This window comes from Rana temporaria, chromosome 5 (genome assembly GCF_905171775.1).
Source record: "Rana temporaria chromosome 5, aRanTem1.1, whole genome shotgun sequence".
NCBI classification, from domain to species: Eukaryota; Metazoa; Chordata; class Amphibia; order Anura; family Ranidae; genus Rana; species Rana temporaria.
This window is the reverse complement of record NC_053493.1, coordinates 363,630,562-363,645,148: the sequence shown is the minus strand read 5'-3', so window position 1 is coordinate 363,645,148 and position 14,587 is coordinate 363,630,562. Positions and strand designations below refer to the sequence as shown.

The 14,587-nt window shown below is 46.3% G+C and overlaps 1 protein-coding gene across 4 annotated transcripts in view; it reads right to left on the bottom strand.

The window, feature by feature from the left end:
* MATN2 (matrilin 2) overlaps positions 1-14,587 on the bottom strand; it is a 162,250-nt gene that overhangs the window by 16,452 nt on the left and 131,211 nt on the right. For all 4 annotated transcript variants that reach the window (XM_040354754.1, XM_040354757.1, XM_040354756.1 and 1 more), the window contains 2 exons: positions 11,142-11,555; positions 3,472-3,624 (listed from right to left, as the gene is read on the bottom strand). In XM_040354754.1, coding sequence (XP_040210688.1) covers positions 3,472-3,624; positions 11,142-11,555 — 567 coding nt within the window. The remainder of the gene's footprint in view (positions 1-3,471; positions 3,625-11,141; positions 11,556-14,587) is intronic.

Here is a 14,587-nt window from a genome sequence, read left to right as displayed (position 1 = left end):
GCTATTACATAGGGGGATACAAATCCCCCTATATAATAGCACAGGTACACTGACAGGTCCTCTTAATGGAGACATTAGGGGTCTCTAGGACCCCTGTCACCTGGGGACCCCAAAAGAAGCTGAAAAAGCACAGATCTGCTTCTTCTCTCTGGCTATAGCAGCCAGATGACTGACAGGTGAATTCGGATGTAATACACATCACTTCTGCATTCACAGCCTGGAGGGAGATCAGCAAGGAGGAAGATGCTGGTCTCCCTACCATCTTACCTCCTGAGCCGGTCCCGGGCCGCAGATGGGGCAGCGGATCCCGGGATTGAAGGTGGGGGGTCAGGAGGGGGGGCGGAGGCAGTACTGGAGGGGGGTAGGGGGGTAGGGGGGCACGCAGCCAGCACATATACACAATTGGCAGGCTATAGAGTCGCTGATCGTGTATATGTGAAAGTTCAACCGGTAATGGCACTGACCCCCGACACCTACACTGACCCCGACACCTACACTGACCCCGACACCTACACTGACCCCGACACCTACACTGACCCCGACACCTACACTGACCCCGACACCTACACTGACCCCGACACCTACACTGACCCTGACACCTACACTGACCTATACACCTACACTGACCTATACACCTACACTGACCTATACACCTACAGTGACCTACACTGACCTATATACTGACCTGACACATTGTTACTGTAATGAGTCTGTACTGTGTCTGTGCTTAGGCCCTCAGGGCAGGCATGCTGCGTGTGTACTTGTCTTGCTGGAGAGTGAGTCTGGTCGGGCAATGCATTAACATACATGTGGCATGGTGGCAGCATGGCGGTGTCGTGAGTCTGATTCATCTCCTCCTCTCCCCCAACTAGGTGCTGGTGTGGTGGCGGTGCGGTGCCGAGTCCTACCACTCCCATATATCTATGTATTGTCACTTGTCAGGCTCCTCACACACAGGCTCACCTGCAAGACTCTCAGTCTCCTCCCAGACGAAGTCCACTGTACATCCGGACCGGCGCTGTCAGGAAGGGGGGAGGAGAAGATGGCGGCGGAATCCGGATACAGCTGTGCGGGCGGGACTCCTCCCGGGGGCAGCCTTTGCGCATGCGCCCGCCCACGTTCATGGATTGGCCAGCCCCGCCAGCACATGACCACATACGCCCAATCACAGGGCGCCAGCTGCCGCAAAATGGTGGCCGTGCTCGCTCGCATTACAGTGACACAGTATATGACTTTTATTGATTTAAAAAAAAGTCACACGGACGCCGGGATTTCGCCCCCCCCCGATTTTTTGCCCGGTGCGACAGCCCCCCTGCCCCCCCCCCCCCCCGCTACGCCAGTGCCCATACTTACCTTTTAAGCCCTCCTATTCTTGGGAGCTTCCCTTCCACAGTCAGGACAGGCTGATGGTGGTTTCTCCCAGCATGCCTGGATCCACTTTTTTTCTGTTTGTTTCTGTTTATGTCAGGACAAAAAGTGATGAAAAACCTCTTCAAGGGGGGGGCAGAGATATAAAACAAAAACGATTTATTTTTAATAGAGCGAGGAAGGGGTTAGAATAAAATGTTTTATTGCTGGGCTGTGTCTTGTTGTGAACCTCTCTATCCATGGTGTCACAGGGACAGGATATAAAGGAACATCTGTCCAATGGAGTAACAGACAGAATTAAAAATCTGACATATTTTGACTCGTCCCCTCTCTATACAAAAAAAAAAAAAAACTGATTGGATGAGGTTGAGACTGTAAGGTCACTATCTGTCTCTTCACCTCATCTTTGCATTCACTGAGAAAATGTGTTCTCTGAATGGTGCCTGTGCTGATCGAGTGACCTGGAAACTGGCAGCGATCACTGTTGTAGCAGTGCCTACTGCAATTATTTCCAGCTTCCTCTGGGACCCGGGTCAAGCTATGACCAAGCACTAATTTCAGTGCGAAACGCATCAGAGTCGGGGGGTTTATTTCATTTTAGGCTAGGTTCACATCACGATTTTTACATCCGATAATCGGACCGTTAAATCGGATGGAATCGTATATGACAAAATCGTATGTAATCGTATCCATCCGATTTTCACTAAAAAATCGGATCCTGATTTTAAATAATGTCTGGCAATGGCCATAAAGTTTTGGCTATTTGAATGTTTTTTTTTTGTTTTGTACAATAAAGCTTGTTTCAATGAACAAAAGGGGTGTGGTTTAGAGCGTGGAGAAAGAGAGACGAGCTTCCAGTGTCTAGTGCGCATGCGTAATAAAAAATCGGGTACGATTTATCGGATAAAAACGCACAGTCATCCGATTTATTAAGATTTAGAAAAAAAAAAATCGGACACGATTTTAATACGATTTCAAATCAGGACCAAAAATCGTGGTCAAACACGATTTTTGATGCGATTTTAAATCGTATCAAATCTGATGCGGATCAAATCGGATGCACTTGGGGACCTACATTAATGAATGGAAGTGAATGGATACGTTTTGCCATACAGATTTGTACGATTTCAAACCTAAGAATCGTGAGAACAAGTAGGATGATAAAATCGTGGTGTGAATGCACCCTTACTGTGACTTGTAGTGCCGTCCTTCTTTTAATAAAGGCTACAATTTGTTCAGAGCGTGGCTGTCCAGAGACAATTTTTGTTCCTGCTTTCCTCTGGGACCCCACAGGTATATGTACCGTATTTATCGGGGTATTGCGCGCTCCGGCGTATAGCGCGCACCCCTAAAGTGGTGTAAAAAATTTTTTAGTACTTACAGTTTTGATGTCTTGCGCGGCGTCCATCGGTGGCCTCGTCGGGTCCGGCGTCCGTCTGCGGCTTCGGTGGTGTCCTCCTCGTCGGGTCCGGCGTCCTTCTGCGGTGTCCTCCCCGCTTCCCGCACTGAGTTTAAACCACTGCGCCGGCATATACCGAGCGCAGTACACTCGGGTATAGTCGGGCAGGCTCAGCTCCTCTTGCGGTCACGTCCTGTGCGTCCTGTACGTCCAGGACGTGACCGCGAGAGGAGCCGAGCCTGCCCGACTATACCCGAGTGTACTGCGCTCGGTATATGCCGGCGCAGTGGTTCAAACTCGGCGCGGGTATAGGCGTATATCGCGCACCCACGATTTTGCCCTGATTTTCAGGGCTAAAAAGTGCGCGGTATACGCCGATAAATATGGTACTTACATTGAGCCACCTGGTCCAATGTAACTATACAAAAATATCCATACCTGCAATTCCGCTTTAAGAATGGACATCAACAAATGCTTGTTTTAAGTCCTGCCTGTCCTAAACAGCCCTGACTCCTGGTGACGGCGTCCCACCCCCCTACTGTCATTATATAACACAGCGGTGTCCCACACAACATAAAGCACCTCTACAACGAGGAGCTGCTGGAATCCATCAAACTCTCATCAATGTCATCCCTTGGACAGGTTCACATTGGTGCGTTGTAAACTACCAAGCAATGTGGCACATCCATAATGTATGACAATACCTTCGCAGATGCTGGATTTCAATTTTTCCGTGATATATCCCATGGAGCTAAAGTCGTCAGCATGAATCACATGTTTGTCATGGGGAGCTGAAGCAATTTCCCGTAACTCCTCATCAATGGCCTTGCCCACACCGACAGCATAGATGGTAATGCCTGAGAAGGAGACAAAAAAGAATACTGCATAATGACATCATGGACATTAAATCCACAACAACCTCCGAGTGACCTGAGCCGACCACAGCTGTCAAAGTACGAAAACAGAACGATTCCACCGTGATCAGCGCAGCTACGAGGAACGCGCTGTCATCTCAGAGCTGGGGCAGCGCATACAGGTGACTGAGGGGAGGCAGTTCACATTATTAGACACGGTAGGACCCTTAATGGATCACAGCGGGGTTTTACTTCGGAGATGTGTCATGCATAGACAATATTTCTCTCTTGTAGTCTGTCCCAAAATGTATTACAGATATTAATGTAGCAACAACAATTTACACAGTGCTTCACATATTGTACATTCACATCAGTCCCCGCTCTCAAGGTGCTTACAATCTAATTTCACAATCTCCCATACTAGGGCCAATTAAACTACCAGCATGTTAGCATTGAGTGTGGGAGAAAAGCAGAGTACCTTAGGAAACCTACAAGCAGGGCAGCCATCAGGAATTATGGGGCCCCTTACACAGCTTCAGGCATGGGCCCCCTGGAGCAGAGAACCGGGGGGGGGGGGGGGGGGGGGATGCTGCCGCCTGAAATTGAGAAGCGGGGGGGGGGGGGCTGGTGCGAATTGAGAAGCGTGGGGGGCCCCTTTACAAAAAAAAGAAGAAATAAAGAAAAATATATATAAAAAAGAGGGGTAGCCATCCTGGGCCCTTTAATAAAATATATATAAAAAAAAATTATTTTTTTTATAAAAAGAAATTACAAAAAAGGGGGGTTGCCATCCGGGACCTCTGGGCCCTTTAATAAAAAAAGAAATATATACAAAAAAATAAAATAAACATTTACAAAAAATAAAAAGGGGGTTGCCATCCAGGGCCCTGGGGACCTCTGAGCCCTTTAATAAAAACAAATATATATATATATATATATATATATATATATAAAAAATTATAAAAAAAGGGGGGTTGCCATCCGGGGCCCTGGGGACCTCTGGGCCCTATAATAATAATAATAATAATTATATATATATATATATATATATTATTTTTTTTATAAAAAAATTATAAAAAAAAGGGGAGTTGCCATATGGGGCCCTGTGGGCCTCCGGGCCCCTGGGGACCTCCGGACCCCTAAAAAAAAATCTAAAAAAAAATTTTTTTTATTTATTTTTTTTTAAAGGGGGTTGCCATCCGGGCCCCTGGGGACCTCCGGGCCCCTTACAGGTGTACTGCCTGTACCCCCCTGATGGCGGCCCTGCCTACAAGTACAGGGAGACATGCAGACTCCATGCTGGTAGTGTCCTTGCAGGAATTCAAATGAAAGAGCGTCTCAGGCTCATTTCACACTAAGGCCCCTTTCACATTGCGGCAGGGGGGTGCGCCGGCGGTAAAGCGCCTCAGGCCTAGTACACACGAGAGGATTTATCCGCGGATACGGTCCAACGGAGAGAAGCGTGGGGGGCCCCTTTACAAAGCCTTTCGAGGATTTCGGCGGATTTGGATCCGATGGAGTGTACTCACCATAGGATCGAAATCCGCGCCGAAATCCCATCGCGATGACGTGTCGCGCCGTGATGATGACGCGGCGACGTGCGCGACGCGGTCATATAAGGAATTCCACGCATAAGTGGGATCATTACGACGCATGCGGGGGATCCATTCGGACGGATTGATCCGGTGAGTCTGTACAGACCAGCGGATCAATCCGTTGGGATGGATTCAAGCGGATAGATTTGAAAGCATGTCTTCAAATTTTTATCCGCTTGAAATCCATCCCAGGGGATAAAAATCCGCGGAAAAAGATCCGCTGGGTTGTACACACCAGGGGATCTATCCGCTGGATCTGGTCCGCAGATCAATTCCAGCGGATAGATCCTCTCGTGTGTACGGGGCCTCAGGCTTTCACACTGGAGATACAGCAGCGGCTGTTTTGGGTCGGTTTGCAGGCGCTATTTTTAGTGCAATAGCGCCTGCAAACCGCTCCAGTGAGAAAGGGGTCTAATGCGTTTTTGATGCATTTTGAATTTTGCAGAAATGCAGGGAATTTTTTTTAACATTCACATCAATGCATTTTTGTGACTCTGTGTTTTTGGAAAGTGTCTGGGACTTTTTTCCTGAAAAAATGCAGCGTTTTGCATTTAATAGACTTCATGGACCCGGATCCAAAAAGCAAGTACCACGATTTTGCTGCAACTTGTGTTTTTTTTTTTTATACACTGTATATAGCTGGTTGCTAAAAAGAGGGCCGGGAAGCCGATGAGTCATCATCTGTTATCGGGCTTCCCCGCTGACAGCTGAATGTTCAAAAAAATAATTGGCTGCTAAAAAAAATTGTGGGAAAAAAAACAGCGCGCCCGGGTTCATACCAGGTCCTTTAAAACGCTGTTAAAAATTGCAAAATGTTCGAAAAAAAAAAAAAATTGTCGTTTTTCAGAACCCGAAAAATGATGTGAAGCCCACACACGATCATTTTAAATGACATTTTTTAAAAACATTGGCCCAGATTCAGTAAGAATTGCGACGAAATTACGAAGGCACAGGGCAACGATTTTGCCCTGCGCCCCCGCAAATTTGCGCCGCTGCCCTCGATTCACGGAGCAGTAGCTCCGTAAATTGCGAGGGCGCGCCGGCAAAATTGCCCGGCGTAAGCGCGCGCAATTTAAATGATCCCGCAGGGGGCGGGAATCATTTAAATTAGGCGCGTTCCCGCGCCGAGCGTAGAGCGCATGCTCCGTCTGGAAACTTTCCCGACGTGCATTGCGGCAAATGACGTCGCAAGGACGTCATTTGCTTCCAAGTAAACGTGGATGGCGTCCAGCGCCATTCACGAATCACTTACGCAAACGACGTGAAATTCAAATTTCACAACGCGGGAACGGCGGGTATACTTTAGCATTGGCTGCCCCTACTATTAGAAGGGGCAGCCTTACGCTAAAGACGCCGTACGGAAACTCCGTAACTTGCGTACGCAGGGCTCGCGCAACATTGTGAATCGGTGTTAGTATGCAATTTGCATACTATACACTGAGCACAATGGGAGCGCCCCCTAGCGGTCATCGCAAGAATGCAGCCTAAAATCTGCGTGGCATAAGAGCCTTATGCCACGCAGATTTTAGGCTGCAGTCGGCGTTACGATGTTCCTGAATCAGGAGCATTCGTAACGCCGGCGCAAGCAAGCAATTGCGCTGCGTAACTATGGTTACGCAGGCGCAATTGCTCTCTGAATCCGGGCCTTTGTTTTTTTCATGCCGATAAAAAGGGTCGTGTGTACGCGGCATTACTCTCCATGCCCCGGCTACTACTGGGTGGGGAGTGAAGGAAGATCACTCCACCAGGGAAGGCAAGGAGATAAGCAGGCAGGCGGCTGGCCGGGACCTGAGCCAAGGTAGAAGAACATGCGAGCGGAGCTGAATGGGCATGCACCCGAAACTTAAAGTGGAGGTTCACCCTAAAAAAAAAATTCTAACAATACATTGAGAAGACTGATTACACTGCGGGTATGCTGGGTTTTTTTTTTTTTTTCGTACATACCTCGTTATCGCCGTTTCATCCCTCGGCTTCCGGGTATGATTCTTGCGGGTCTGGGCGTTCCTAGTTGATTGACGTTCCTCCGACCGGCGCATACTGCGCGTCACGACTTTCCGAAAGAAGCTGAACGTCGCTGCGCAGGCGCCGTATAGAGCCGACTTTATACGGCGCCTGCGCAATGACGTTCGGCTTCTGTCTTTTGAATGTATTGTTAGAATTTTTTTTTAGGGTGAACCTCCACTTTAAGAAATATTTCCTCCGCTCCTACCAGCACATGATCATCAGAAAGGGGAACAGATAATGGAAAAACATAGACCCCCCCTAAGCTAGTAGGAGTGGTGGAGCGGGGGGGTGTAATTCAGATTTTTTTTTTTTTTACTCTGCACCGATTGTCGTTGAAACTTCCCCAGCCCCTGTTCAAATCCAATCCGGGGACAAAACCAGGGACAAACTTGGTCCAGGGACAGTGTCCTTAATCCGGGGACTGTCCCCTGAAACCGGGGATGTCTGGTCACCCTATCAAAGGGATCACTGGCTCTATGGTACGTGACACAATAACAATATGGTGGAAGAGCATACAGGTGGAATGTGGGAGTCACATCAAAACGTATATTCAGATAAAACGTCGTTTCCGAAAACTCACTAAAGTTTCCCTGAAATAGATATACTTTTCGGACTTTCTACCACCCGTCACAAAATGTTTTTTGCTTTACAAGTTCACTTTCACAGAGCAGCCGAGTGAGATGATGAACACGATCATTTTCCATCCCAGGCGGCAGGCAGTGAGGCGAGACTGTACTGTATGTCATCATTAATCTACCGTTGCCCTTGTGGGGAAAAAAAAAATCCTCATTTAAAGAGTTTGGCTGTCCTCTTACAGGTTCCTCATGAGTTCTGTGCTTGAAGTAGGATTGGAGGTCAGATTTTTCAGAGGCCACAGGCTGCATCCTTGTTCTAGGTCAGTAAAGCCTCATAAACACGATTGCATTTTCCACAGACAAAGGGCTAGATTCAGGTAGGGGCGCGCATAGTTACAGCAGCGCAGCGTATCGTATTTACGTTACACCGCCGCAACTTACAGGAGCAAGTGCAGTATTCACAAAGCACTTGCTCTGCAAGTTGCGGCGGCGTAGCGTAAATGGGGCCGGCGTAAGCGCGCGTAATTCAAATGTGGAAGGGGGGGCGTGTTTTATGTTAATCTATGATGACCTGACGTGATTGACATTTTGTACGAACAGTGCATGCGCCGTCCGTGTACATATACCAGTGTGCATTGCTCCTAAGTATGCCGCAACGACGTATTGGTTTTGACGTGAATGTAAATTGCGTCCAGCCCTATTCGCGAACGACTTACGCAAACGACGTAAAAAATTCAAATTTCGAAGCGGGAACGACGTCCATACTTAACATTGGCTGCGCCTCCTAATAGCAGGAGTAACCTTACGCCGAAAAAGCCTAACGTAAACGACGTAAAAAAATTGCGCTGGGCGTACGTACGTTTGTGAATCGGCGTATATAGGTCATTTGCATATTCTACGCCGAAAACAACGGAACTGCCCCTAGGGCCCAGCACAAAAATGCACACAATTATACGCCGCCGCATTCAAGTTACGTCGGCGGAGGAAGCCTATTTTTTTGACGTATCTGCCTTGGAGAATTGGCGTAAAGATACGCCAGCGCAGATTAGAAATTACGGCGGCGTATCTGGAGATACGCCGCCGTAACTTCTACCTAAAATTTAGCCCAAAGCGTCTGACTTTTGCCGAAGGGCGTTGGCTATGAACTTGTCTTGCATACAAATGGCACACAATTGTCAGCCAACAAACACTAACGTAGTTACGTACTAGGTGATATTTCAGCTCTTGAGCGCCACCCTTTGGGCACCTTCTGGTAATGTTGTGTTTGTGAGCATTGATTCCGAGCATGCGTGTTTGTACTTTTGACTTTTGTCTGATGGACTTGTGTACACACAATAGGAAAATCTAACAGGCCGATGTCCATGGAAAATTTATAAGCCTGCCATCCAACATTTGTCGGCAGAAAGTTTGACAATTGTCTGATGGAGCGTACAAACAGTCGGATTTTAGGCCAACAGTCTGTCATTACACAATTCCCGTCGGAAAATCTGATCGTGTGTACGAGGCTTTACTCTCTTGTTAGTGAGGATCAGCATGGCAGCCCTGGAGCCTGCACCTTTTAACTACTTCCCATCCTGGGTGGCCGTCATATGACGTCCTCGGGCCTCACGGCAGATAGGGGGTGCGCGCCGGCCACGTCACTCGGGTCCAGATGTGCGTGCCTGGCGGCGCCGATCAGCATTTGTAGAGCCAGGGATGTGGATCTCTGTGTGTGAACACAGAGATAGATCCACGTTCTGTCAGGGAGAGGAGACCGATGGTGTGTCCCTTGTACATAAAGACACTGATCGGTCACCTCCCTCAGTCAGTTCCCTCTCCCCACAGTTAGAATCACTCCCTAGGGAACACATTTAACCCCTTGATCACCCCCAAACCCCTTCCCTGCCAGTCACATTTATACAGTAATCAGTGCATATTTATAGCACTGTTCGCTGTATATATGTGAATGGTCCCAAAATAGTGTCAAAAGTGTCCGATCTGTCCACCGCAATATCGCAGTCCTGACAAAAATCGCAGATAACTGCCATTACTAGTAAAAAAAAAAAAATAATAAAAAAAATGTCATAAATCTATCCCCTATTTGGTAGGCGTTATAACTTTTGTGCAAACCAATCACTAAAAAATATATTTTTTATAAACAATTGGGATATTTATTATAGAAAAAAATAAAAATCATTGTTTTTTTTTTCAAAATTGTCAGTCTTTTTTGGTTTATAGCCCTTTTGTTCCGAAGGGCGTTGGCCGTGAACTTGTCAGCCAACAAGCACGAAACAACGTGTTTTTTAAGCTCTTTAGCACCACCCTTTGGGCAACTTCTGCTAATATTGTGTAAGGCCCCGTACACACGAGAGGATCTATCCGCTGGAATTTATCTGCAGATCGGTTTCAGCGGATAGATCCGCTGGTGTGTACGACCCAGCGGATATTTATCCGCGGATATTTTTCGGGCCGATGGATTTCCAGCGGAGAAAAATTTCTTAGCATGCTAAGAAATCTATCCGCTGGAATCCAGTCCAGCGGATTGATCCGGTGGTCTGTACAGACTCACCGGATCAATCCGTCTGATTCCCTCCCTCGCATGCGTCGTAATGATTCGACGCATGCGTGGAAGTCCTTATATTTCAGCGTCGTACACGTCGCCGCGTCATCATTGCGGCGACGGCGCGACACGTCACCGCGGAGGGAATTCCGCGCGGATTTTGATCTGATGGTTAGTACAACCATCAGACCGTTTCCACGGATAAATCCTCTCGTGTGTACAAGGCCTTATGGTTAGCATTGCTTCCGAGCATGCGTGTTTGTACTTTGGATTTTAAAGCATGCTATCCAACATCCGACAACAATTGTCCGATGGATCGTACAAACGGTCGGATTTTCAGACAAAAGCCTGTCATCACACAATTCCAGTCGGAAAATCCGATCGTGTGTACGAGGCCTAACAGTGCTTAGTGTGTTTACAGTGAGGTGCTTTTACTAAGGGATGTGCTGGTTTTTATTACCTGCTTTGCAGGAAAACAAAAACCAGCATATCCCTGCGGACAAGACAGCTCTGTAGTGTTTACATTGTCAGAGCTCTGTCCGGTCTTCCTTCTCACCGATCAGCAGGGTGCCGGCGGTCATCCATTGATTGGCACCTGCTGATCGACTTGTGCTGTGTCTAATCACAGCACAGCGGGCACGCCAGCAGGGCGCGCCCCCTACCCAGAAGTGCTGGATTATGTACTAGGTATGTGATCCGACACAGGAGAGCCACTCTGCCACTGTACTCATTCAGCAAAATGTGGAAAAGGAAATAAAAAGATGAAATCATACAAATAAAAACATGATGAAAGAAAAGCTGGATTACCACTCTGTTTTGCTCTGCTTGCCCAGTCGGCTACTTCATCCTGTGCTCGCCCATCGGTAAACACAATGGCCACTCTGGGAACACCCAAGGAGCGTCGCCTGGCGCCTTGAACCTCTGTGAAGCTTTTCTCATACATTAGTTTCAGGGCCAGTCCCGTCATGGAGCCTCTGCCCATATATTTCATCTGGGAGATGGCTTTCTTCATCTCTTTGGCTGAGCTGTACTGTGCCATGGTGAACTCTGTGCGGACATGGGTGGAATATTGTACTAAACCCACACGGGCAGCTTTCTGGGAGATCTCTAGTGAGTCTATTATCCCATTTACAAACTGCTTTACAATTTCAAAATTATCTTCGCCAAGGCTCTTCGATCCGTCAATGACAAATACCAAGTCCACAGGTCCTTCTCCACATCCTGGAAAAACCAGAAGACAAATTATTGGTCTATTTTTTAAATGTACATCTGAAGCCTTGTAAATATGCGCTTGTTCACGGTATTTGCTTTAACTTGTTTAATGATGTTTGCTACTGTATGTGGTTTATTGTTTAATGAGTAAGTGCGATATCATAACCTACCACTAGAGTGTGCTGCTGAGACACGTATCAAGCCAGAGATCCTTTATTGTGCGTCTGAACTCACATCAAAGATCTCAGCACTTTTTTTTATTCTGATAAAGGTTTGTGGTTAACATACATTGGTAATATAATTATTTTTTTCATTTCACAAGCCATTGTTTATGTTTTTTTCACATTTACATGCAGACCAAGCTGTCCAGCAAAGGTGACAATGAGAGGGGTTTGGACAAACCAACACAATACCAGAGGTGGTTTATTTATTTCTTTGTTTGTTTTTATCTTTTGTAGCATTGTCAATTTGTGCAGCTCTTTACATATTCAGGCCCGGATTCACATAGAACCGCGTATCTTTGTGCGGGCGTAACGTATCCTATTTACGTTACGCCTCCGCAACTTTGACAGGCAGGTGCCGTATTCTCAAACCAAAGTTGCGGCGCCGTAGCGTAAATAGGCCGGCGTAAGCCCGCCTAATTCAAATGTGGTAGATGTGGGCGTGTGTTATGTAAATTTAATGTGACCCCACGTAAATGACGCTTTTTACGAACGGCGCATGCACCGTTCGTGAAAGTATCCCAGTGCGCATGCTCCAAATTAACCCGTGAATGTAAATGACGCACAGCCTTATTCGCGAACGACTTTTGCAAACGACGTAAAATTTTCAAAATTCGATGCTGGAACGACGTCCATACTTAACATTGGTACGCCTCATGTACGCCTCATATAGCAGGGGTAACTTTACGCCGGGAAAAGCCTAACGTAAACGGCGTATCTGTACTGCGTCGGCAGGGCGTACGTTCGTGAATTCGCGTATCTAGCTTATTTACATATTTCTAATCGTAAATCAGCGTACACGCCCCTAGCGGCCAGCGTAAATATGCAGTTAAGATACGACGGCGTAAGAGACTTACGACGGTCGGATCTAATACAAATCTATGCGTAACTGATTGTAAGAATCAGGCGCATAGATACGACGGCTCGGACTCAGAGTTACGACGGCGTATCTGTAGATACGCCGGCGTAACTGGTACGAGAATCCGGGCCTCAGTCTTTATTATGCATTCACATTAGTCTCTGCCCTCAAGGAACTCAAAATCTAAGGTCCCTAACTCACATTCATACATACACATACAGTTGTGCTCAAAAGTTTGCATACCCTGACAGAAATTGTGAAAATATGACTAATCATGCAAAAAAAAACTGTCTTTTATTTAAAACGTGGGTTTACCCCCAAATTTTTTTTAACATTATACAGCGCGTCACGAGTTGCCGAAAGAAGCCGGACTGCGAGTCGGCTCTATACGGCGCCTGCGCACCGACGTTCGGCTTCTTTATGCAACTCGTAACGCGCAGTATGCGACGGTCGGAAGCCTGTCAGTCAATTAGGAACGCCCAGTCCCACAGAAGACATACCCGGAAGTGGCGGTGAAAATACGGTATGTACGGGGATAAAATAAAAAAAAACAGCCGATTGTCATTCTGACAACTCGGCTGAATCTAATGTAAATTTTTTTTTTTTTGGGTGAACCCCCGCTTTAAGGATAGCAATCACATGAGGCCGTTTATTATCAGTTTTTTGTCTCCTTTTAAAATAATAACAGAAATCACCCAAATGGCCCTGATAAAAAGTTTTCATACCCTGGAATGTTTGGCCTTGGTACAGACACAGAAGGTAGCACACAGGTTAAAATGGAAATTAAAGATTCATTTATCACATTTGTGGCTTTTTAAATCACAATTAGCTCTCACATGGATGCACTAAGCAGGCTAGACACTGAGCCATGAGGAGGTAGAAAAGAACAGACAAAATACCTGCGTAACAAGGTAATGAAACTTTACAAAGATGGAAAAGGATATCAAAAGATATCAAAAGCCTTGAATATGGCAGTCAGTAGTGTTCAATAATTTAGGCCCCTTTCACACTGAGGCATATTTTAGGCGTTTTAGCACTAAAAATAGCGCTTAAATAACGCCTGAAATACTCCTGCCCGAGGGCTTTCACACTGAGCCAATGCAGCGTCTTTGGAGCGGCGAGAGGAGCGGTATGTATACCGCTCCTTCCCTTTGAAAACAATGGGACACCGCGGTAATGCGGGCAGTATTAACCCTTTTTTGGCCACTAGAGGGGGTTAATATTGCACCGCTAGCGGCCGTAATTCCGACTGTTTGGCGCTGCTAAAAATAGCGGCGCTATACCGCCACCGCACATCCTTTCCCAGTGTGAAAGGGGCCTTAATAATAAGTGTAAAATTTGGGTATATCTGTTATCATTATGATTTTAAAAGGAGCCAAAAAACTGTGATAATAAACGGCTTCATGTGATTGCTATCCTTAAATATAAGACAGTTTTTTGGCATGATCAGTCATTATTTCAATATAAATGCCAAAATGACACAATGTCTGCCAGGGTATGCTAACTTTTGAGCACAACAGTACTAGGGCCAATTTAGAAATGAGACAATTAACTTACCAGCAGTGATTAGCACCGGTTTGAAAAAAATAAATTAAACATTGGGCCATTAAAATGGAACTAAATTCTAAAATTAAAAAATTGCTTGTTATTTATCTTCTGCAATAAAATGTATCTGTCTGTTGGCAATCTTTTTTAGAATGTACACTGAGATGCTCAATGTATGTTCCCAGCACACCTTGGCACCGGAATGAATGACCTCCCAAGTGCAATCGCAAGAGTTATGCCGCGTACGCACGGTTGCTTTATGTGATGAAAAAAAACAACGTTTTTAAAAACGTAATTTAAAATGACCGTCTGTGGGGAAAACGTCGTTTTATGTCTTTTGAAAAACGACAAAAAAAAAAATTCGAGCATGCTTCAATTTTTTGTGTCGTTTTCAAAGTTTTTAAACCCGTGCATGC